The sequence below is a fragment of the Sarcophilus harrisii genome, chromosome 1, assembly GCF_902635505.1.
Source record: "Sarcophilus harrisii chromosome 1, mSarHar1.11, whole genome shotgun sequence".
Classification (NCBI taxonomy): Eukaryota; Metazoa; Chordata; class Mammalia; order Dasyuromorphia; family Dasyuridae; genus Sarcophilus; species Sarcophilus harrisii.
The window spans coordinates 299,037,455-299,064,083 of record NC_045426.1 but is presented as its reverse complement, the minus strand read 5'-3'; the positions used below and the strand labels follow the sequence as shown (position 1 = coordinate 299,064,083).

The window sequence follows — 26,629 nt, the reverse complement described above, 5'->3', positions numbered from 1 at the left end:
GTCTCTATCTCTGTCCCTCTTTTTGTCCTTCTGCCTCTCTTCTTCCCTATCCCTCCACTCATCCTTTGCACAGCGGCTAAAGTGCAAACACAGTTCTGACATGTAGTCTTATTTTGTAATGGTTTCCAGTCTTTTAAAAAATTATATCCCCCTTCACATCATATCCAGCTGATCATCTCCTTCATGCCAACAGAAACCTCTTCATCCTGGAAGATCTCTTCAGCCTCGGAATTCACACTTTAGAAACACACTTAAGCCCCTGAAGCCCTTCCTTTCTGACTGATTGGCTTTTTCCAGAACCTCCATTTAAGAAAAGTTCCCATTAGCCATCTCTTCATTTCCCATTGGGCAGCATGCCTCCCAATTTCTCCATCATGTTCCCTCTTTTCTTTTCTCCTTTTCAGCTTCCTTTTACGTATTGTTTTCCTCATAAGAATTGTAAAATCTTTGAAGATAGGAACCATCTTTTTTTGAGCTTGTATTTTTATTTTTAGAGCTCAGCCCAGTGTCTGGAACATAACAAGTGTTTAATACATGCTTGTTGACTGACAGACCATTTCCAATTTACATGCATCCTGACAAATGTCTACCACTTTCCCAGGAACTATAAATTAATCAATCAGTAAACATTTATTAAGTACCCACTATGTACCAGACACTAAATACTGAGCATTTTACAGTTGTCAGCAATTCAGCTAGTCTTCTCCAGAAGGTCTTTTATATTCACATTTCTATGGTGGTTTGGGAGTTTGCAAAATGCCATGTAACCTGGCATAACCTGGATTACATGACTTGTTTCTTTTGTCTGTACAGATCAACTTGACATCATTTCCATGGCTGAGACAACCATGATGCCGGAGGAGATTGAGTTGGAGATGGCAAAAATTCAACGTCTTCGGGAAGTCTTAGTCAGAAGGGAATCAGAACTCAGGTTTATGTAAGTAGCAGAGAAAGCTGTACAGGAGACCCAGCCAATCAGAAATGGTAAAATGATACAAAAAGAAATGGAAAAACTGGTGATGGGGGGAGCATATATTTATGGGATACTTTAGTGGCTTGAATTTCTTTGTAAATGAAGAGGGCCTGATTGGGCAGATTGTACGCTCAGCAGTACCTAGAAATGATGGATGGACTTTCCAGGGAAATTGCCATTTTTCATTTGGGACCTGGCAGGGTTAACAGCAAGCTGGCAAGCCAATCTGGGTTGTACACAGTACTGCTCTCTTCTTAGGATCACTTTATCCTAGAATAAGTTGGACAGTCTTGTAGGTTAAAAAAAAAAAACCTACAAACAAAACAAAACAAAAAACAAACCCACAACCACTCCATTTTATTTTCATAGGAAGGGAAGAGATATGAATTTAACTGTACCCCAAAGGACTAAAGGGAGAACCTTCATGCCTACAAGCAAGGGAGATTTGCACAATTTTTTTTTTAACTTTCTCTGATAGGTAGAAAAAGGCCAGATGAGTCCCTCTGGATTAAGTATACATATACACCATCTGGCTGTATATGCATATGTATATTTATCTGTTGACTTCCCTTTCTATGTCTGAATTTTCTGCCTGTCTATCCGTCTTTCCATCTGTCTCTTTCTCTCTTGCTTTCCTCCCTGCTGTGCTGTCTTTCTGTATACTGCCTGCTTTTCTATTTGTCTACTTTTCTTTGTCTTTCTTTCATTTTACCTGTCTGTGTCTATCTACTTGTCTATCTATATGTACTCAACCTCCCCAAAAATCTTCCTCTGATGCCATATCATAGCATTCAGTGACTTTGGATTCATGAAGCCTGCTAGGTTCTACCCAAAGGGGCTTCAAGTTCATGCTGAGGGATGGATCATGTGCCTGTGAATTCAAGAAACATGTATTCAGAGCCTCTGATGTGCCAGGCACTATGTTAAATGTGGAGGGAGTCATTATCACCAGAAGGCCAGCCACTGGGGGTTGAATATGGTGGGGAAATGAAGAAGGAAACAATATTTCATGAAGATGGTCTAGGATGACTTAGAGGGTCAGTGGGAGGAATACCCACATAGACAGAATTGCAATGCCTTGAAGCAGTAATGGAAATGCTGACAGCTCATGCCCTATTAGTCCTGTGGTTAATATATAGAATGAGATTGGTTTTTTATCATACCTGCTGCTAATTAATCAGATTAATACCTGTCAGCCCATGGAGACCTTAATGAGTCAGGTGAATGCTTCCAGTTGAGTATGTTTTCTGGCTCCAAGAATTTCTTATTCTAAGAATTAACTCAGAGACTCAGACGGTTTCATGTGCCTCCTGTTCCCTACTTGTCCTTAGAATTATTCTTCTGGAGATTTCCCTTCCCCAGTCTGCTCTTCTTCCTCTTTACTAGCCTTGGTCTTTTTTCCCCGTTGCTCCTCCATCATCTCTTAACAAAGCTGATGAAAAAGCTTGGGAGGGAATTAAAGCCATTCCTCATAGAATTCCTAGCTTCCTTCAAGAACATAGTTCAGTTACCTTATCCTAATTTTTTTTTTTTTTAACAATTTACCTCTTTATTATAGAAACCCCTAGTATTCCAGTGTTGAAACCAACCAGATGCTAGGGGAATATAGATATTGCCTTTGCCTTCCTTACTTGGATTTTAGGGCAAACTTGGATAAATTGGGTTATTTGAAGCCAAAGTATCACTGACAGGGATTGTTTCTAATGTTGTGTGTATTACTTTGCCCAGTGCCTTATGTTGTTGTTTGTTGTTTGTTCTTGAAGAGGACTCTATGATGTGCAAGTGAATTGGATTCGAGTGAGGGAGGGCTGTGCAAGGTCACTGCCCCACTTTCCCCTCCAGAGCCATCTGGAGCCAGTGCCCAGATATAGATCAGCACAACTGGAGATGATGCTGGATGCAATGGGAGACCTTGGCCTGGAAACAGGTCTCAGTTTGACTGAGGACATACTGGGCTGGGTCTTGGGTTTAGGGGCCTTTCTATATTGCGTCCCTGTTGGACAAGTTTCCTTAGATTACACTAATAAGGCTCCTAACAAGGCATGACTAAACTTAAAGCAGTCTCCATAGACCAAGTTCTTACCTCAGCAAATAGTAAGTACCTGTTTATAAATAAATATTCCTAAAGCAAACATGTGTGGGTGCCCATCTAGTTACATATATTTTCTTAAAACAAATCTGACATTCCCTTAATCCTTAATGGTTCTCTATTATCTTTAGGATAAAATATAAAATTCTTAGCCTGGCATTGAAAACCTTCCCATAACCTGGTTCCCTCTCCAATTCTAATTCATACTCATTTCCCTCACATACAAAACTGATCTAATCAAGCTTAACCCAGACACAGCAGATAGATAGGAGAAAGGGTCAACAACAGGTCTTTGTGCAGGTTGGAAAGAAGGCAAAGAGTTTGGGAGGGTACAGATTGTTCATCTTCAGTCTCCTTGGAGGAAAGCAAAAGATGAAGATTAAGCAGTTCTTACATATTCATCAATGCCATAATTGGAAAAATGTGAAGTCTTTATCCTGGGAAAGAGGAAAGGAATGACCTTGGATTCCTTTTGCTTTTTTTTCCTATTTTAAGCTTGTCCTGGACCCTAGTTGGAATGCATTTTCTTTGAAATACCTTGCATTCTGTTGCATTCACTTCACTGTATACATGTATCCTTCTAATTGGGTAGTAAGCTCTTTGAGGACAAGGATTATTTCATGATTGTATTTTTGTATCCCTCCTGCCTGGCACATATTGGACACTTAAAGTTTGCTGAACTGATCATGAGCATGAATGATTCCAGATCTGAGTTTCACGTGTTTAATAATAATAATAACAAGTATTTATATGTGTTAAAGTTTGCAAAGCACTTTACAAATATTACTTCATTCAGTCCTCAAAATAGCTCTGTTTGGTAGGTGCTATTATTATCCCCATTTTGGAAATTAGGAAACTAAGGGAGATAGAAATTAAATGATTTTCTCAATGCTTGGAGCTGGATTTGAATTCAGGTCTTCCGGACTGTAGGCCTTCATCCCCAAGAATGCCTTCCTTATGAATAAATGATCTAGATTTCCACTTGACAATTCAATCCAATGGCCATTTAGTAACTGTTACATATCAAGTCATTTGGGAGACAGCTTCCCAAAGATTCTACTCTTACAGCTTGGCCATCTTATAAACTCATCTGACTCCCCTCAGCAAGCTAATAAACCTCTTAGCAATCTAAATATTCCTTTGTTGTAGGAAATATTGACTAGATGAGAGTCCCAGAATTTGGAGCTTTTTTTCTTCTTGACTCTATATACTGTTTTTGTTGCTTTGTCCTTTCTCTCTCTAGTGCTACCCGACTACAGGGGAAAACTTTCCTGATAAAGTCAATAACTTCAGACTCATTTCCTTGCCCTTAATTCCAATGCTGAATCACATCATTAGCTTTTAATAACTCCATTTGCCTGCTCCTGGATGCCTGCCTTTGCTTCTTTGTGTCACATGGACACTACACATCCTGCTGTTTATCTTGGTTTCAGATAATTAAATATCTGCATCCATGAAAGGATGAGGGGAGAATTTGCTTTATCTTCATTTCACACCTGTTTGCCAAATTTTAATAAAAGAGTATGTAGGACGGTGTCTTATAGTTTGCTTTAGGCAGTACTGGGTTTTAATCGGCAACAGCCAGAACTCTTGCAATGAAGAAAGCATCAGGATAAAAAGAGGCTCATTAAGAACTGGGGAGATCGCTGTAAAGGAAGTGAATTCAGATACATTATCTTCCCCTGGAGAGTAGCAAAAAGCCATCCTCTCAGTCATTAGCTAACGTTCACATGCCCCCAAGTTTGGCCAAAAGGTGAGAAAAAAGGCTTAAGACTTTTCTGTCAAGCTCCAGAGCTGTGGGCTGGGGTTTGAAACGTGGGGCTGGAGGATTGAGATGAGTCATAGAACGAGCATGGCACAGTTGATTGTGCGCTGACTTTGACATCAGAAATAGGATAGGCACTATCATTCAGTCATTTCAGTTATATCTTTGTGGCCCCATTTGGGGTTTTCTTGGCAGAGATGCTGGAATAGTTTGCATTTCCTTCTCTAGCTCATTTTATAGATGAGGAAACTGAGGCAAACAGGGTTAAGTGACTTGCCAGGGTCACACAGCTAGCCAGTAAATGTCTAAGGCTGGATTTGAACTCAGGTCTTACAGACTCCAGTCCTTGGTGCTCTATCCATGGTGCTACCTAGCTGTCAGGATAATGGCAAGCTCTATGATTTTATTGGTAAAGGGAGACCCCAGATGAAGAAACTCCTTCTACTAATGTAGGTTGGCACCTTCTACACACCTTCTTACCTTGATTTCCCTAGAACACTGACAGGGTAAATACTTTGCTCAGGGTCACAAAAGTAGTGTGTGTGGGGCAGGATGTGAATAGCTTTGTGGGCTTCAGTGCCTCAGCAATTCACTTTACTCAGTCTATCTAGGGGTCCTCAAACTACAGCCCGCGGGCCAGATGCGGCAGCTGAGGACGTTTATCCCCCTCACCCAGGGCTATGAAGTTTCTTTATTTAAAGGCCCACAAAACAAAGTTTTTGTTTTTACTATAGTCTGGCCCTCCAACAGTCTGAGGGACTGTGAACTGGCCCCCTATTTAAAAAGTTTGAGGAACCCTGGATACAATAGGTATAATAATAGCATCTACCTTGTAGGGCTATTGGGAGGATCAAATGAGATAACATGTTAAATATTTTGCAAACTTCAAGGTACTAAGTACATGTAATTATTATTAATTATCAGAAATGTTCCCTCTATCACCCTACTTCTTCACATCAGAAATACCTTGATTCAGATCCTTCCTATTTCTCTTAAAAGCTGTGTGACTGGAACATATTAGTGAAACCAAGGGAAGAAATGAGGATGACTTCAAAGCTGTGAACCTTGGTAATTGGAAGAATGATGCCCTCAGAAGAAATGAGGAAGTTTGGAGGAATGATATTTTCCCTAACTGAGAAAATATGTTAAGCCTCTTTTTTAGATATGCTGGGTTTGAAATGTTTCTGGTGTACCATGGAAAGAGGAGTGGCACTAGATGTAGAAGACCTGGATTCAAATCCTATCTCTGATGCTTATGACAAGTCATATCAGCTCCCATCTGTAAAATAAAGTACGTGACCTCCAAAGTCCCTGATTAGCTATGATTTTATGAATTTCCAGTTGGAGATATCTACTAGGGAGCTGGTTATGTGGAACTGAAAAACTCAGGAGAGAAGTAAATATATACATCTGGGAACTATCTGCATTGAAATGGTAATTGGAGAGGCTCAGAAGCCTTAGAGAATCTACCCATGCTTAATGGGCAGGAATAACTCTACCAAGGGAGGCTGAGAAGGAATAATTAGAAAGCTAGGAGGAGAACCCTCCCTCCCAAAGTACTTTGTATTTAATTGCTTTATATGTGTTTATATTCATTTAGTTAATATTTATGCTGAGCACTCACACACACATATAGAAACTTTATATTTTTAGATATATCTTATATTTATCCTGAATATATGCTTTTTACTTATTCTGAACATGTGTATTATTTTTGTATTTATACTTAACATATATGTGCATATGTTGTTATTCATTCATTTCGATTGTGCCTCTTTGTGACCCCATTTGGGCTTTTGGTTTTTTGTTTGTTTGGTTTTTTGGCAAAGATACTGGAGTGGTTTGCCATTTTCTTCTCGGTCATTTTTCAGATAAGGAAACCAAAACAAACAAGGTCAAGTGACTTACCTAGGGTCATACAGCTAATAATAATAATAATAATAATCTAAGTCCAGATTTGAACTCAGGAAGATGAATCTTCCTGACTCCAGGCCCAGCAATCTAGACACTATGCTACCTAACTGTCCTTAGATATGCATATAACATACACATATACATCTATATGTTTAGCATAAATATAAAGCGCATACAAAATATACATACATACCTGTTGTCTTCACTTTTGAAATATAAGCTCCTTGTATAGGGATTGTTTCATTACTTGTACTTATATCTCCAGAGCCTAGCACATAGTTGACACTTAAATGCTTATTGATAGAAGCATCATGAAAATCCAAAGAGATGCTAAAAGAAAAGGACAGTTGAAAGCCAAGTAGGATAAGGACTGAGAAAAGGTCCTGGACTTTGGAGATGAAGATATTGTTGATAAGCTTCAAGAGAGTCAACTCTGCAAGGTAGTGGGTTAGGAAGTGTAATGCCGGAGAAACTGAGGCAGGAGAGAGATTAGAGAGTTTTTAATATTTTATTAATTGGAGAGCATAATTGACTGGACAGGACTCTCATCTCAAATTATCCAGTCAGTCAGAGATAAAAATATACTGGCACCAAGGGATCCATGTTGGTCCCAGGGCTGGAGGAAACTGTCATCTCAAAGAATCCAGCGTCCGGTATCCAGCCTCCAGCCTCCAGCCTCCAGTGATGATGAATGGGAGAATCTCAAACCCTCCCTTAAATACCTTTTCTCTAAACAAAGGAAGGGGTAAGAAGCGGGGGAAAACTTCTGTCAGGATGGGGGGAGGCCATAAATCCTAAAAAACCAGAGACAGACGTCTGAATACACAGAAATAAAGATGTCAGTGAGGTATCTTGGAATATTTTAGAGGGATATTGTAAATTCTAGAGGACAGAAAAGAGTCAGGAGGTCTACTGGTTTATCTTGCTTGCATTAACAATTTATAACCTTAGAGCAAATAAAGCTCAGTCTTAATGGGCCAGAGGGGAGTTTTACAGTTTAGGGGATTGAGACAGAACATTTAAGGAAACTGAGACAAGGGAAACTAGTATAGGAAAACTGAGTCAGGACAGTTAAAGAGAACTGTGGCATAACAGAAGCAGATTACAAAAAGATGAGAAGTGATGTGACTGACATTTTCCAAGCACAGCAGCTCAAGGACCCAAAGTCTGCACGTATCAACATGGAATCATGAAATCTTTGGCATAGAATTGGACCTTAAAGGAGAGACAGACCAGGGTAGTGAAAAACCTAAATTTGAAGAGAAGAGACTTGAACCATTTCTTAGTTGTATGATCCTGGGCAACTCAACCCCAGAAAGCATCATCTTCCTTATTTATAAAATGGAAATAACAATAATTACACTATCTTATTCAAGATTGTTGTGAGGAAAACACTTCGTAACCTTAAATGCTATAGAAACATGAGATGTTTTAAACCACTCATCTCTCCTTACATGAATCAGGTCCTGATTGTTTGTGAGATTAGGGTTTATATCAACTAGAATCTCAGAGTAGACTGTGTATGTTGAATTCAAAAGCATTTTTTCCAAAAGTCTCAAACAGGTTCGTCATCTAGTATGAGAAGTCAAAGATCAGAAATACAAATAATTAATCAGCAAGCATTTATTAAGTGCTTATTGTATGTCAGGCACTATATGAAGGGTTGGAGAAGCAAAAAGTCAAGTCAATAAGTATTCATTAAGTGCCCACCATGTGCCCTAGGAACACAAAGGCAAAAATCAGTCCTTTCCCTAGGTTATGATCTAACAGGACAAACAGAGTTCTTACCTTCAAGGAGTTTGCATTCTAATGGGAGAGATAGCCTATATAGGTACATTAAAAATGTGTATCAAGTAGATGAAACATAACTTTAGAGGGAAAACCTCAAAGAAACTAGGGTTACTGGGAATGATCTGCAAAATTGTGGCCTTTGAATTGACAATTGAAGCAAGTCAGAGGCTCTAAAGAAGCAACAGAGGTGAAGAGGGAGAACATTCTAGGCATGTGGGACTGCTGATTCAAAGGTGAAGAGGGGAAATGGAGAATCATGTGTGAGGAAAGGTAATTAGGAAGGTAAGGCTGGATCAGAGAATAAACGAAGCTAAGTAAGTAAGAAAATTAGAAAGATAGAAAGGGAAAAGGTTAGAAGGTGTGTTAAATGCCAAACAAAGGACTACTTATAAAAAAATGAAAATTAAAACCTAAGGGAAATCAGGGTCTACCTCTCCAGCCATCTCTCTAAGAGGATGCCTAGAAATGTCCCTCCTTTCCCCATACCCTGGCCAGCCAGAGCCATGCTTATGAGAGCATGCTGGGATGGGTTGACATACCAGTGTAATCTTGACTAAAAATCTCAGCCCCCTCCGCCTCCAGGGAACCTTTACATTTGTACATGTTCTTCATTTGCATTTTTCTTTTTTCCTTTAACAAGCTGAAATCTGGAGAAAAAGCTTCAAGTCAAGGGCAAATTGAAGTGTGTACATTTATGTAACTTGACACATCTTGGCCACGTTTTGCAACTTTCATTGTCACCTCGGTGGCACTCTGGGTTTTAAATAGAACCCTCGAAGGCAAATTCCCCAAGTTTAGGTCACTATCATCCAATTACATTCATACAATAGAAGAAGAGTTAGTGCTTAATTGAAGAAGCTTTAAAAACAATTTGTCATAGCATTTGATTTATAAGGATTTGATGAAGAAAGGGGAGAATAAAGGTGAAAGGAGAGATGATTAGCTCAGAAAGGACCCGTTAGATTTTTTTTTAAAAGAATGAGCTCGCTGCTGAATTTCTGAAAGCTGTGTATAAGGAGTATATGTGTATAGGATGGTTTAGAAATCTCAGGAGAAAGGGATTGCATTAGTTGTTACCTCCTAAGTCTTCTGATAGATTGTTCCTGCTCAGTCACTAACTTAGGACCATTTACAGATGCACTGAGTTTGAAGAATCTGAAAAATAGGGGATTTGATTAGTTTTCTCTAATTATTTTAATTCCTTCAATTGGCAGTAAACATCTCTCCAAATGAGTGATTATGTGTTTATTAAGTGTCTTCATTAGGAGGTAGAAAAGGAAATTCATGCACAAGACTTTTATGTCCAAAGGAGAGTTATTTAAAAAATATTCTTCATAGCTAGCTGGTTGGAGATGGAAGTGGAATATTGTAGGCTTCCAATCGTTATCCAAGTGGGAATGATGTAATAGCTTCATATATAACTTCCTGGCTTTCCAATTTTAATATAGAAAAACTACCATTTTTGATACACATTAGAGAAGCTTTCTCTATTTGGAGGGTTCCAGAAGGGTGTCTAGTGGAGCAAGGTATTATTTACTTCCTTTGCTTACAGATGTATACTTTGAGATCTTTGAATATACTAATTGGTGAAGGGGAATGGGACTGTTTTACTCAAGATTACAAGATTTACACAAGATTAACTAATAAGGGACCTGTGGAGGGTCTTTCCTATGATGCCAGGTGCTATGGGAATACCTGGGCCCAGATGGACACTTTATCTATGAAATTATTGTGTATTTAAGAAGGTAAAATGCTACAGCTTATTTTAGGGAGAATAAAAAAAAAGAATAATTAACACTTATCAAATACATACAAATTATTTGGTAAATGCCAGGAGAATGATCTTGGGTGAAGTGAAGGATCAAGTGAAGAATCAAGATTTCATAGAGATGTTCATGTTTTTTACTCTCCTGGGTATCCCATAGACCAGATTCCTATTAGTGCAAATAATGAATCCCCTTGAAGCAGTTGCATTACTTGAATTTGAACTGCATATTTTCGTTAAGCTAGAACCAATGACCATATTTTACATAATTATAACTTCAAATAACTCAAATGGGACCACTTCAGAGGATTCATTATTTGTTCTAATCAGGGCCTAGCTATATATGAAATACTATTTCAGATGCAAATTAACATTTCACAAATAATTCTAAAGAGATAAAGACATTATTATAGTTATTTATAAATGTGTATGCATCTATCATCTATCTATCTATCTATCTATCTATCTATCTGATAAAGATCCTAAAAAAGGGGGATCAAGATTTTATTACTACAGGCATTTGTGTGTGTGTGTGTGTGTGTGTGTGTGTGTGTACTGGATTTAGAATCAGAAAGATGTGGTTTGGGTCAAATCCTAACTCCTGCCTCTCTCTCCTATTTTGTGATTTTGGATAAGTCACTTAACCTCTTTGAGGAGGTTGTGTTCAGTGGCTTCTAAGGTGTCTTATAGCTCTAAATCTATGATTCTAACTTAAAATTTTATTGGATCTACTACTAACTATCTTACTAAACATCTTTGACACTGCCTTAAGTGATGAGGGACTCTGGGGAACTAGGAATATGTGATAAGTAATACTTATCAAAGGACATCCATGTTTCCTAGGATGACCCCTATCATCCTAGAGCATCAAGCTTTGGCCTTGAACCAGAACATACATAAACTCAGATGGCCCTATTAAACAAAGCATATGCAAAGAAAGCATAGTACAAGTGGGAGAGCAAGAATATCTGAGTAGGGGAACCATAAAGAGGGCCTTCTAGGGCAAGTATTCTTAATTTAGGTCCATGAACTTATTTTTGTAATAACTTGGTAACTATATTCTAGTATAACTGGTTTCCTTTGTAATCTAAGTATTTTATTTTATGCATTTCAAAACAAAATTCTTATAAGGAATCCTTGACTTCACCAGACAGCCCCCCCCCCAAAAAAAAGGTGAAGAATTTCTGTTTTTGAAATGTTTTCAGAAAAATCTAGAAAGATTTATATGAATTGATGCAAAGTGAAGTGAGCAGAACCAGAACTGTACATGATAACAGTAACATTGTATGATAAACTGTGAGTGACTTAGCTATTCTCAGGAATACAACAATCCAAGACAGTCTCAAAGGGTGATGAAAAATGTTATCACCTCCAGAGAAAGAACTGATTGAGTCTGAATGCAGATTGAAGCATACTATTTTTTTTTCACTTGCATATGTGTATGTTGGTTTGTATTTTCTTTCACATGACTAATATAAAAATATGTTTGTATGATTGCACATATACGAGAAGGGAGAAAATTTGGAAGTCATTTTTTTAATTGATGTTAAAGCTTTTACATGTAATTAGAATAAAGACTATTTAAATGTTTTTTAAAAGACCCTTTAAAAAAGAGAATTTTTTTCTAGGGATTCCAAGAGATGGGGAATGAGGAAAACAACCTATTTAAAGTTGGTCTTTTTTTTCTTTTTAATATTATTTTATTTTCTCCAGTTACATGTAAAACAATTTTTACATTTGTTTTTAAAATTTTGAATTTCAGATTCTCTCACTTCCTCTCCCTCCCAATTGAGAAGGCATATGTGAAGTTAAACAAAACATTTCCATAAAAATCATGTTGCAAAGGAAAACATAGATTTCTCCCCCGCCCCCTGCAAAAAAAACTCTCAAGAAAAAAAAAAAGTTTTTAAAAAAGTATGCTTCAATCTGTATTAAACACTATCAGTTCTTTCTATCAATTTTCTTTAAATACTATCAGCATTTTTCATAGTAAGTTCTTCAGAGTAGTCTTGGATCATTGCATTGCTGAGAATAGCTAAGTCATCCCACAACATTGCTATTAATTTGTACACAATACATTTCACTTTGCTTGAGCTCATGGAGGATTTTCCAGGTTTTTCTGAAAGTATTCTGCTCATCATTTCTTATAGAACAATAACATTCCTTTATAATTATATACCACAGTTTATTCAATCATTCCCCAATTGATGTACATCCCCTCAATTTCCAATTCTTTGACTTAAGAAAAGAGCTACTATAAATATTTAGGTCATTAAATATAGGTCATTAAAAATCTCTTTTGAGATTTTTATGCCTAATTGTGGAATTGTTAGGTCAAAGGATATGCACGATTTTAGTCTTTTTGGCATAGTTCATATCTTTTGATCATTTATGAATTGGGGAATGGCTTTTTTTTATATATAAATTTGACTTAGCTCTCTATATATTTGAGAGTTGAGGCCTTCAGCAGGGAAACTTGCTTCAAAATTCTTTTCATAATTACTATTGCTAACTGCCCCCTTTATTCTCTTCTCTCTCCTTTCCTCCTGTCCCTTCTCAAAAATGTTTTATGATCTCTTTTCTTTCACCCTTCCCCCTTTCCTTCTCACTTGTATTTCCTTCCCTTCCTCCTTTCCTGCAGAGTAAGATAGATTTTTATATCCATATTATGTGTGTTATTTTGAACCAATTTTTTGAGAATGGGGCTTATTCACTTCTCTTTCCCTCCCCCTCTTTCCCTCCACTGTGAAAGCTTTTTCTTGTAAGGTTAAGTTTTGAGGAGAGAAATTATTTAAGTGATAAACCTAAGACCTGTCATCTCTGGAGCTGCAGGGTTAAGGAATACCTAGAAGATCAAAGCTAAGACAAAATGACAACACTGGTTAAGGGGAATTTCCTATTGCTTTCTTATTATATAGACTTATCAAATCTTGAAATCTTCCAGAGAAATCTGTGTCTGAAGGATGAAAAGGGGGAGGAATACAGCTCATGAAGAGCATTCTCACTTATTCTCTTCCTGTCTTTTGATTTGGATGCTTTGATCAGCAGGGACAGTTAAAGGCTCATCTCTATCTAGTTAATGGTTTATATTTTGTGGGGGGCTCTCCCTTACTGGCATTTAGTCCATAATTAGCTAATGCTTGGCCAGTTCCTGTTTTTACAGTTATTCTTCAAATGAGAACCTTAAGAAACCTGAGGCTAGCTTCTCATGATGTTTCCATGAGAAAAAGCCCACAGAGAAATGTGGGAGGAGGAAAGTAGAATGGATTTGCCAAATATTCCTAGGATTTTTCTTCGCAAGTTCTGGGCCTTTCTGGATAGTCTTACACATTAATTCAAAATAATACAATGATTTTGATCTTTCTAAAGACTTAATTTGTCTGGAGAGAAATCTTATAAGTTTAGAGCCAGAATGGGCCTAAGAGGCCAATAGTCCAACCCCCTCATTTTGCAGAAGATGAACTGAGCCCCAGAGAGCTCATCAAGTGACTTGTTCAAAGTTTCAAAGGTAGTTTATTACAGAAAAAATTAATAATAATAGCTAACATTTATATTGCATTTTAATTTTCACAAAGCACTTCACATATGTTCTCATTTAATCCTTATTAACAACCCTATGAGAGAGATGCTAAAATTATCCCCCATTTTAATGAGGAAACTGAGGCACAAGGAATTTAAGTGACTTACTGAGGGTCACAGAGCTAATAAGTGCTTGAGGCAGGATGTGAATTCAGGTCTTCTTGAATTCAATTTTTGCACTAAGTATCTAACTTATTTAACTTGAGAAACCCAGAAACCCAGGAGGAGCAAGAGAGTAAGAAAAGAGGATCGGAACATATTACAGCCAGATCCAAGTTGCCTGAGGGAGATTTCTGAGTGTTGGGTACTTTGATCTTTTCAGTTATTTTTCAGTTGTGCCTAACTCTTCGTGACTCCATTTGAGGTATTCTTGGCAGAGATACTGAATTGATTTGCCATTTCCTGCTTCAATTTATTTTACAAATGAGGAAACTGAGGCAAACAGGGTGAAGTGACTTACCCAGGGTCACACAGCTAGTAAGTGTCTAAGGCTGGATTTGAGTTCAGGTTTTCCTGATTCTAGTCACAGCACTAGTTGCCATTATGATCTTTAGGCCACAACAGAAAGGAGGGGATTAAGGGGCCTGCCAGAGCATCTCCTCAGCATACTAAGGATATACTGAAATCTCACAGGTCCTCCTCCTTAGAGATGAAAATGCCTAGCTCCCATCCTTCACATCAGTGCTATTTTGGCCAGGTAAGTGATGACCACGGATTTTATAGTGAGGGGTAGGAACTCTAACAGGCGTATATGATTGGTTTCCTACATTGATATTATAGAATGAGATAGCAAACCTGACCTCTTCATTTCTTCATCTTAATCTCTGTGTCCCAAGCAGTTTACTCAGAGCCTAAATTGCTCTTCATCTGTACTGACCAAATAAACTTCTACATCCTTATACTAGTGAAATCACAGATCCCATCCAAAAGGATCTTATGCAGATGGAATTCTGGATCACAGGTCAGTGAATCAGTCAGCAAGGCTTTATTAAGTACTTAATGTGTGTCGAGCACTGTGCTAAGTGCTAGGGATAAAAAGAAATGAAAAATAGTCTTTGACCTTAAGGATCAGGAATTCCAAAGGAGGAAGACAATATGTAAATAACTAAATGCATTTCAGATCTGTATAAAGTAGGGATTTAGCAATTAATTTAGAAGGGGAAGCATTAGTATCTGGAGAGGCCAAGGAATGATTTCCTGGAAGACCATGCGCCTTGAGATGAGTCTTGAAGGAAGTCTGGGAAACTAAAATGTGGATGTGAGGGACAGCGCCTTTCAGGAATGTAAGATAGTCATTGGAAAGGTACAGAACAACTAATGGGAGCATAAAGTGTAAAAAAAATTGGAAAGGTAGGGAGGAGCCAAGACATAGAGTTTTTTAATGCCAAACAGAGGACTCCATAATTTATTCTAGTAGCAACAAAGGGAGTTACTGGAAGTTCATTAAACAAAGGAGTGTAATTATCAGATTTGTACTTTTGAAAAATCACATTGGCATCTGAATGGAAGAGGAATTGGAGAAGAGAAAGATGAGGTACAGAAACCTATTGGAAAAACATTGCAATAATCTAGATGAGATGTGAGGAGGAAATGAACCAAGTTTGTGACTGGTTGATCAGAGAGAAAAGAACATAAAGGAGAAATGTTGGGAAGGTAGAAATTGCAAGATTCGGCAACATATTGTATATGTGGGAGTGAGTGAGTGTGAGGAAGGGAGCATGACACTGAAGTTATGATCCTGGCTGACTAGGAAGAGGAAGGTGCCCTTGCCAGTAATAAAGAAATTTGGAAATATAAGAGTTTTATGAGGAAAATAATGAGTTTGAACTTAGGTTGTGTTTAAGATATCTCTAGGACATCCAGTTCAAGGTACAATTAATCCAATATTTTTTCAAGTCTTCCATCATAGTTTTGTGATCATAAATGTGCCATATTTTTCTTTTGACCCTGGTATTTCCAAAATGTGGATAATAAGGACACTCTTGGAAAGATGAAGTTTTCTGAGATTCCTTAATGAAAATTGCTGGGGTAGGGGGGAAAACAGGGAAAAGGAAATAATAAAATTTTACCTAAATTTCCCATAGACATCTTAAACTCAACATGTCCAAAACAGAGCTTATTCTTTCCCTCCCAAAAAACTCTCATCCTCCAAATTTCCCTATCACTGTTGAGAGTACCAGCCTTCCTCTAGTCATCTAGACTTACAACATCATGGTCATCCTCTGCTCCTCAGATTCACTCCACATATCCATATTAAACTATATATAATTGTTATTTTTAAATGACATTAGAATATTCCTGGTTATATTGATTATAAATAGGTTCTTTTGCCTAACAACAGGCAGTGAACAACATTTAGTCAGCTCAGTTCTTCATCCTTAAAGGACTGGTAATTACACACTGTCAGGCCAACTCCCTATAGACTTATGAAGCTTCTAAGACCAGTTAGAACTAACTAGGAGCTTTTCTCCCTTTTAATCTGGGGAACAATTACAGTTGGCTTGGCTGAGCTGGAAAGGAGCTCTAACTACACACTGGTAACAAACAGCCTTGAGTTCATTAAATAGTGCTCTTGCCTTCTCCTATGTGCCTCTATTCTGTCTGTGTCTCATTTTGTTCATACATCCTTTTTAACTGTCTTGGGGAGGGAAAGCTCAGAGTTCCTTTGGGCTCACAGCACTGATACAGTCAGAACTGCAGTAAATGAGAAAGACCTGAAAATTCTAGTGATGTTAATCAACCAAAGCTTTCTGAGTTCCAGAATGAGAGCTAGATGGACCCCCAGAGATAATGTCATACAATCCCTTAAAACTACACCACCTTTTCAACAAAGGGGCTCAGCAATCCTTGCACTATTAACAGTGAGGAAGTAGCCATAGTTGCTCAGGGCTGAGAACTAATAAATAATAATAATGACATTTTTATAAGCTTTTAAGGTTTTCAAAGCATTTTACACATTACTTCATTTTCTTCCCAATAACATTGTGAGCAAGGGAGATAATATTCTTATCTCCATTTTCAGGTGAAGAAATTGATGAGAGATGAAGTGATTTAGCAGAGTGCCTAGCACATAGTGAGTAATTAAGGCAGGATTTGAACCCTTTAGGTTCTGCACTATTATATAATTACTCCACCTTGTTGCATTAAGAATGGACATTCAAATAAACTGAAACTACTATTCTAATAACTGAAACACGTCAGTATCGTTTTGTTGTTGTTGAGGAGGTGAGGAGTCTAGACCTGTGATTATCTCAATGTACCTAATTGATATGAAAATACTTATCATCCATTTGGCTACTCTTGTTGAGCCAATTCAATCATGTCTGACTCTTTATGACCCCATTTTGGGGTTTTCTTGGCAAAGTGGTTTGCCATTTCCTTCTCCAGTTCATTTACAGATGAGAAAATTGAGGCAGTTAATGACTTGTCCCAGGCTAGATTTGAATACATGAAGATGATTGCAAGCTCTGTGCTCTTATCTACTATACTATCTAGTTGCCCAGCATAGGCTGGTGACTTAACTGCAATTTAAAATTGCCCTAAGAAGTTAAATGATCTACCTGGGGGTTGTCACAGAGCTAGTATGTGTCTGGGTCATTTCCTGAATCCAAGTCTTGCTAAATTCTGTCAACTGCGGTTTTTCTGCCAATATTTATACAATAAACAAAATTAGAAGTGTAATGGCATAGTGAATGGAGTGTTGATCTCAGTGAAGAAGATGTGGGTTCAAGAGCTGGCTCTGATTGAGCAAGTTGCTTAGCATCTCAATGCTTAAGGCAACTCATTAAGACTAAATTAGTAGAGAGAGCTTTCTACTAAGAGAGCTTTACATCAATTGCAATCATATGCCAAAAAAAATGAGATGACAAAAGAAACTTGAAGCTAATTGAAAGGATGGCAGCTAAGTTCTCCTTAGAGAGATCATTATACAGTTGACACCCATTGTGCATCCAGAGGCAACAATTGAAGTACTTGATCTTTTCCTCTTGTAATGCTCTTTATGGTGAGTAAAAGCCAAGAAATTTAAAAGAAATAAATTACTTTCCCATTCTAAGTATAAAATGGAGGCGCAGAGAAGTGAATATGAATGGTTGGACCGGGATGGAGAAAGGAAGACAAGTTGAGATATTGCCTCTGACACTCTAGTGGGACTTTTGGACAAATCATGTAACTTCTCAATGCCTCAGTTTGGGTTTAGCCTTTAAAGGCTGCCTTCTAGCTCTGAAATTATAATCTAATGAACCTCTAAATACAATCTGTGAGTGGGGAAGAGCCTCACTGTAGGCTGAGGTTGTAATACAAATAATGCCTTTTCTCTCACCACACATAAAATAGCATAGTTACACTTGGTAACATGAAGATAAAATAGACTTCCCATCTTCAGAGAGTTTTAGTAAGATTAACTCAGCATGTGAAATGCAGAATGACAACAGGGCAGTATCTGCAGGCAAGGTGATAGCTTAATCCTTTCTCTAGCCTGAAGCCCCTCTGGCCTTCCCCTATTGAAAGCTGTCTGCTCCTCGAATGGCAAGCTGGGATGATCAGTCAGCCAACGCCCTGGTGAGCAGCTTTGTGAACAATTAACCATTTTCTCATTGTTCCAGGAAACTGAGCTCCCCTTTAACAAAGAAACTAGCTTGCTGTTCCTTGTCCCCCTTCTGGAACCATGATATAAAACAGCCAGTGATGACTGGCAAAAACAGAATTTTGGTGGGTTTTTCCCCTCATTTTATCCAATTTATCAATGCCTAGATTATTGAAAAACTTCCTATTGGTCTCCCAGCTTGTGGTGCCTTCCTTCTTTATATGCATCCATCTTCTACACAGCCACCAGAATTATCTTTTAAGGCACAGGTTTATCTGGGGCCATTCCTCTGATAAAGAGTTTGTCATTCAGTGGCTTCCTATGGCCTCAGGGATGAAGTGTAAACCTCTAGCATTTAAAGTCCTCTACAATCTGACTCCACTTTAACTTTTCATACTTATATTTATCATTCCCCTCTTCCATAGAGCCTAACTGGACTATTAGTTGTTCTCTAGATTTGACCTTCCATGTCTCACCTTTGTGTATTTGCAATATTAGGTAAAGTCAGTTTGTGGAGGGGGGGAAAGCTCAGCAAGATACCCATTTAGTAAACTTGTTGAAAAAGATTTAGATATAATGGCCCTCTTACCCTGGCTGCTTCTCTACCACGGGTTTTGACTAGAAGTTGGCAACAGGAAATTTTCATGCAATTGTGGCATATACACTACTCTGAGACAGAGAAAATGGAGGCCAGGATGAGCAACAGACAATGTGGCTCTTGCTGGAGTTGGATGCTGAATCTGCTTACTCTGGGATATGAGTCCCAGTCATTTTGTGGGCATTTCTTTGTTCTCACAAGGGAGAGTCACAGGATAGAACTGAATAAAGGGGATTTCCAGGCTAAAAGATGGGGAAAAATTCTAGGCCTTATTAGTATCCAGAAAAGGTACCTGAAAAAACTATCAATCACTTTTGACCTTTCTCATATATGTAAAATGTTAATGAGAATTATTTACCTTTTCAGGGCACAAACTCAATGAGGGTTTAAGGAGGGAACAGGCAGGCTTTCAAAAGTTCTGTTTCACAGTACATTATATTTACCATCTTTACACAATTGGCCAGAGGATTAAACAAATATAAGATTGCACTGTGCTTATTGTATGGTCACTTTAAAAAAATCATTCAATTTGGTGGAGAAAAAGGAATCTTAATAGCTTTCCTTCACCAAGGTGCCTGCCATGAATATATCAAAATAATCTAAGATTCTTTGAAAGATATAACAACATAATTTTAGAAAAACATAGGAAGACATAAAAAATAATGAAGACCAAAGTGAGCAGAACCAGTAGTGTATACAGTAACAATAGTATTGGTTTAAGAATGACTTCAAGTGAATGCCATTTTGACTATTATAAATATTTCAATTAATTTTAAAAAACATATAAAGAAAAATGCTATCTACATTAAGAGAAAAAACTGATAAACCAAAATATAAATAGAATAATTTTACATATTTTATATATATATATTATATATATATATATAATATGTATATATATATACCTATTTGTATTTAGTGATAGCAATCTCTAGGGCAGAGAGGGGAGGGAAGGGAAAAAAAGAAATTTGCATTATAACTTTATTATATATTTAAGATGAATAGCAAGTTGTACAAAAGAGATTTGCAGTTTCATGTGCAATTAATTATCTTTTTTATTATACTGTGTTATGGAAGTAATTCTTTTATTCCATAAATTATAAATAAATGAATGTAAAAAGAATTTCGGAGAGAAAGCTATCACAGAGATAGCTATTCTATTACTCTTTTATCATTAATATTAGGCCAACTAGATAAAATTGAGCCTAGAGTCAGAAGGCCTGAGTTCAAATCCAATCTTAGACTTTACTAGCTGTGTGATCCTGGAAAATCACTTAACCTTATTTGCCTCAATTTCCTCATCTGTAAAATGATCTAGAGAAAGAAATAGCAAACTACTCTAGTATATTTTCCAAGGAAACTATGAAGAGTCAGACTTGACTGGAAGTGAATGAATTGATTCTTCTGATACTGTTGTATGGCTTTGAGGAATACATCACTACAGGTTCCATTCCCTACAGTGTACTTTCCTTACCCTCCTTTTCAGTCAGCTCCCTTCTAATGTTTTGTTTTTCCCCATTAGAAGATAAGCTTCTTGAGGACATGTATTACCTTTTACCTGTCCTTATATCCTAGCACCTAGCACTGTGTTTGGCACATAGCAGGCACTTAATAAATGTTTATTGATTGACTGTTGAAGAATTGAAAATGAATATCTCTTGTAGTTCAATGAAGATTGCCTTAGGGCATAGTAGACATGAGCAAAGTGGTAATACATTACAAACAAGGAATTATGAAGGAAGAAGAAGAATAAAGATTGTCACTGAAGAAACCTAGGGGCAAAAAAAAAGTCTGATCACATGGTAAAAATCAGGGATTCGGAGGGAGGGATAGCTAGCTTGTAAGTCCTACTTATACCCTCCCAGTGTCAATAAAAAGCAAGCAAAGACCCCAAGATACTAGACAAAGCCCCTTGGGACTACAGCAAGGGCAGGCATAGATAGCTTGCAATCTTCATCCCTGGAGGAAATACTCTGATGATTATATAGCCCCCTTTTGAGTGTTTGGATTTATTTGCCTAATCCCAGAATCGGGCTCCCTCTGTAAAGCCGAAGAAATTGAGCAAGACAGAGATTAGAGACCAATTCAATAGTTTATTAAATGGAGAGAAATACTGGGACCAATAGATCCATGGTTGATCCCAGGGCTAGACAAGTCCATTATCTCAAAGAGTCTAGCCCCGAATCTCAGGACTGCAAGATTTTTATAGGATAACAAGAACAATGACATAATGGAGATACCTAGGTGGGGATAACCTAAAGGAGGGAGATTACTGATATATTAATGACATCTAAAATGGATAAACCTTTATCTTGCCAAACATTAAGAAGGAATGTCTATAAAACCTTTATCTCAAACATTAGGAGGGAAAGGTTATAACCTAAGGCACAATAACTAAATAGGACAATTGGAGAAACTAGGTCACGACATTAAAAAGGAACTTTGGCATAACACCTCCTCATTTCAGGATCTCAGAATACAGAAAATCTGTCTTTCCTTAAGGTTTAGTGGAATCCCAGCTCACTTCTTCCATGAAGCCTTCCATGAATCCCAAGCAATTATTAATGTGCTTTTTGTCTCTTTTTCCTTTAATTACTTTTTATTTGCTTATCTGTGCTTATTTTGTATTTCCCCACTCTCCCTCCCACCAGTCTAAGCACTTTAAGAGCAAGAATTGTAAGTCTCATTTTCTGTTTATCTATCCTTAGTGTTTTCATAATGTTTTGCATTTATAGAATGTCCCAAAAGTTTTAGTAAAGTTTAGAGTCTTAAAACTTTTGAGACTCTATATAATAGTTATTTAATAAAGTTCTGATGAATTGAATTCATTGTAAATTGAATTGAAAAGGCTCTTCACATTTCCTTTGGTGCCCAAACATGGGGTACAAGAAGTATAAGAATTTTAAGAAGAACCAGAGTTGTTCGTGAGAAGGATCCTTCTAGAGTTAAGGAAGAAGAGGTATGGTAAGACGTTTTTAGTCGGGGTAATTAAATGGCCAATACATCAAAGAGCCAAGCCAGGAGACTGAACACCTGCTACAACCATCCAGAAAGGATAGTGCTGCTCGCATTCCTCAGTGTGTGGACCATGCTTTGGGGGGAAAATAACAGCAAAAAACAAAAAAACCCGAGAATTGTTCAGGTCAATTCTCTGAGAGCTTCCACAGTTATGGATCATAGCCTCTGAAGGAGCTGCAGGGCAGCCTTTGCTGACACAGGTGTTATGGACTGGGAATGAGATAAATTGGAGGCAGAGGGAAGAGGAAAGAGGTCAGACAGTGCAGCAGCCTCTGAGTAGAGAGGTCAGAGAACAGCAACTGTCTCTCAGTCTCCTTGTATCATCCTCTCATAAGAGGAGATCCGTTCTGGGTTGGATCTCCAGCAGCCATTATCAGGTGTATTCCAACATTCTTTATGGTTCAGCAATCTGGTGTCCAGTGGGACTTGAGGGTAACCAGTGGTCATAGATGGCTGAGTGAATAGTGCTGGACTTGGAATCAGAAAGAACTGGTTTTATATACGATCTGAGTGAGCTTGAGTAAGTAAATTAACTTTTCTGTCTGCCTCAATTTCCTCATTTGCAAAATGTAGATCATAATAAAACCTATTCCCAGGGTTATTATGAGATTACAATGAGGTAAATATTTGTAAAGGAATTTGTAATTTAAAGGTTTAAAAAGTAATAAAAAATAAATAGTAAGTATTTAATAAATATATAAGAAATAATGAGTAAATTAAAATGTAATCAATAATAAAATTAATGTTATTTATTATTGTTGTTATTATAGATATTATCATTCACAACAACAATAATAATTATAGCCGATGCCTCTGAGAGAAAAATTAGCTTTTCTGTTTGACACATCAGTGGACCTATGATGAGAGTGTGGTTAACCTGAGCAGACTGACATCTTCAGACCAGATAGGAGGAAGCAATAGGAAAAAAGTCCTTCCTGGAACAAGGATGTCTTCTTAATCCTCAGTTAAAAGCATTTTCAGAAAATAGTCTATATTACTAATTGATTAGAGAAATGCAAATGAAAACAACTCTGAGGCACCACCTCCCACTCATCAGATTGGCTAATATGAAAGAAAAGGAAAATGATAAATGTTGGAGACTATGTGGGAAAATTGGAACACTAATGCATTGTTAGTGGAGCTATAAACTGATCTAGCCATTCTGGAGAGCAATTTGAACTATGCCCAAAGGGCAACCAAATTGTGCATAACCTTTGATCCAGCTATAATGTTGTACCACAGTTTCCTTTTATTGTTCTGCCTCAGTTTCTCTAAATTGTCCTACCTCAGTTTCCCTAAATTGTTCTGCCTCAGTTTCCCTAAATTGTCCTGCCTCAGTTTTCCTAAATTGTTCTGCCTTAATTCCCCTAATTGTTCTGCCTCAATTCCCCTGGTTGCAATTTTCCTTTCCTGTTCATTAGGACTGAGATAATTAGGGCTGTAGAGATCTGGCTACTCTGGCATTCCAAAAGATAAAACTCCAGATGTCCTATCTCAGATCCCTAATAGCATGCTCTACCTCCATCTCTCCAGATGTCCTGTCTCTAGTTTGACTACTCCCTTAACTCCCAGTTTATAAGAATTTATGGTCCTACTCCCAACCTGTAAGAACTGAATACATGGTCCCTGCCTGGAAATTCCCACTGTTTACCAGTGTTCAGACTCCACTCCTTGCTTTGTCTACCCTGATCTCTGGAGCCATATACAAATCATTAGAATCTCACATTTGACGCTGATGCCTAATGCTTTAAGACATCAGCCCTGGGACCAAAATGGATCCTTTGGTCCCAGACAATCTCTCCCTCAAAGAAATCCAAATAAAATATTAAAAACTCTCTAATCTCTATCTTGCCTTAGTTTCTCCGGTATTACAATAATACCATGACTAGACCTATATCCCAAAGAGATAATAAAAAAGGGGAAAGGACCTACATGTACAAAAACATAACAGCTCTTCTGTGGTGGCAAAGAATTGGAAACTGAGGAAAAGTCCTTAATTTGGGAAATGGCTGAACAAATTGTATTGTATGAATGTAATGGAATATTATTGTACTATTAAAAATGATGAGCAGAATTCTCCCAGGAAAACCTGGAAAGACTTACCTGAACTAATGCTAAATGAAGTGAGCAAAACCAGGAGAACATTATGCAGTTACAGCATTGTGTAATAATCAACTATGAATGACTTCGCTCTTCTTAGCAATATAATGATCCATGACAATTTTAGAAAACTCATGATGAAAAATGTTTTCCATACTCAGAGAAAGAACTATAGAGACTAAATATAGATTGAAGCTTACTATTTTCACTTTGTCTTGGAGGATTTTTTGTGACTTTTTCCATTCGTTTCTTTTTTCACAATGTGACTAATGTTTGCATGATCTCACATGTATGACCTATATCAGAATTGCTTGGGGAGGAGGGATGGGAGGAATTTTGAAACTCAAAATCTTATTTAAAAGTGAATGTTAAAAACAATTTTTACATGCAATTGGAAAAAATAAAATACTATTTGCCAAAAAAAAAAAAAGCATTTTCAGACACTACACCCCTAGGGATGGTCATGAAATAACCAGGACTGAAGGATTGAGGATTATTTAGCGACTATCTAAAAACTATACGATACTTAATAGTTCCTGCCTGCTTTTCTACCCACAGTCACTAGAGAAGTCAAAGAGAAACTAAGGACCATTTTCAATCATTGTTTCACAGATCATTGTGGATGATGAATCTCATTCTACTTGGTTAGACTGGTCCTGAGGAAACCAATGCAGACTATTGCCAATACTGAATCTGAAACCTTTCCAGCATGATTTAACCTGCCAAAGTATGTTCTGTTGGCATACCCTTCAGGAAGCTAGGGTTACCTTCATACCACTGTAAAGTCTTGAAGGAACTCCTGAGTATAAGACTCATAGGATGAGAAAGCATGGAGGGATAAAGATGTACTTTGCTGGAAGGAACAGTCACATGGAAAAGATCAAAGTTCATTTGGAATAGGAGTTTAGAATCAGGGGAACATAAAAGTGGGTTCAGGAATTCCCTAGCTGACAGATGAGTGGGTTGGGTTTGAGAGTGGGAGCAGAGAATTGAGAGCAATTATAGAGAACTAGTGACAAGTCAGGGGGAACTGGAGACAAATGAGAGGGCCAGACAAATGAGGAGGCTTTGAATAGAAACGGTATTAATGGGCAAATGTAAAATTGTACTGCTTCTTGATCAGATGTTTAATTGGAACTTGCTAGCTTTCCACTGATGGATGGTGCTCCCAATGGTGAATCTTTATGATAGAATTTTAAATTCCCCATCATCACTTATACATTCTTCAGGGAACAGTTTTGTGTTGCTGAAATCCAGAGATTCTCAACTCTATTAGTATGTGGCTAATAATTAATGGAATGAAGGGGTCTCTCTCTCCCAAAAGTGTGTGCTCTAGGAATTGTTAGGGAGGACAGTGACAAAATTCTCAAAAGAAGGGGTGGTTTCATTTTTTCCTCTTCATCTCCCTACTGTCTACAATAACAGGGCCTTTAGCCTAGGAGGGCCTTAACCAAGGTTTGAGTCTCTAAATTGATGTTGAATTAAACAGAATGGAATGCATACCTTTGTAATTACCTTCCTTGAGGATAAAGGATCATGAATTTAGATTATGGAGGTCATCTAGTTCAACTTTCTTGTTTTAGTGAGATGTTCACAGAGCCTCTGAGGCTCAGACTGATAACTAATTTACTTAGGATCACACAGGTAGAAGCAAAACAAAATTCAAAACCAGGTTCTGAGATTCCTGATCTAGGACTCTTTCCCTTGCTTGTTAGATTTTACTGACATATACTTGAAAACACATATCAGCAACTACTACTGGAGAGGAGGAGGAAGAGTAGAAGGAAAAGGAGGAGGAAGAAAAAGAGGAAAAGAAGGAGGAGGAGGATGAAGAGGAAAAGGAGGAAGATGTGAAGGAGGAGGAGGAAGAGGAAGAAAAGGAGAGGAAGAGGAGGAGGAGATTTTGGAAAATTTGAATTCAACCTTCTGAAGAACCAATGGACTCCTCTGTTAGGAGGTGCTTACTTTAATGTACATGAGGGGATCTTGAACATTGTAGGCAGAGACTAGCTTCCTTTCTTGAGCAATGAAGAAGGAGTCATGGAAAAACCACTGGATTCAAGAGTTAGAAGGCCTGGGTTTGAGTTCTGGCTCCCACGATTTACTAGCCATGTGGCTGTGATCTTAAGTTAATTTCCCTCAAGTCTCAGTATCCTCAGGGAAAATACTTGCATTACCTTAATTCTAGTGCCTTAATTTCAATAAATATGATGGAAAGTACCATCTGCAATCAGAAAGAGAACTATGGAATCTGAATGTGGATCAAATTTTCACCATTTGGGGGGATTGTTGTTTGTTTTTTCTTTCTTGTGTTTTTTTCTTTTTAGCTTTGATTTTTCTTGTACAGCATGACAAACATGGAAATATGTTTAGAAGAAAAAAATTCTAGTGCCTTTTCATCTTTTAATTATTTCCTATTTATACTGTATAAAGCTTGTTTATATAAATTTGT

The 26,629-nt window shown here is 37.6% G+C and overlaps 1 protein-coding gene across 1 annotated transcript in view; it reads left to right on the top strand.

Annotated features, from left to right (window-relative positions):
• The window catches only part of BMERB1 (bMERB domain containing 1), a 130,471-nt gene that overhangs the window by 81,431 nt on the left and 22,411 nt on the right, over positions 1–26,629 (top strand). Inside the window, exon 2 of the mRNA XM_003761677.2 lies at positions 814–937. Coding sequence (XP_003761725.1) covers positions 814–937 — 124 coding nt within the window. The remainder of the gene's footprint in view (positions 1–813; positions 938–26,629) is intronic.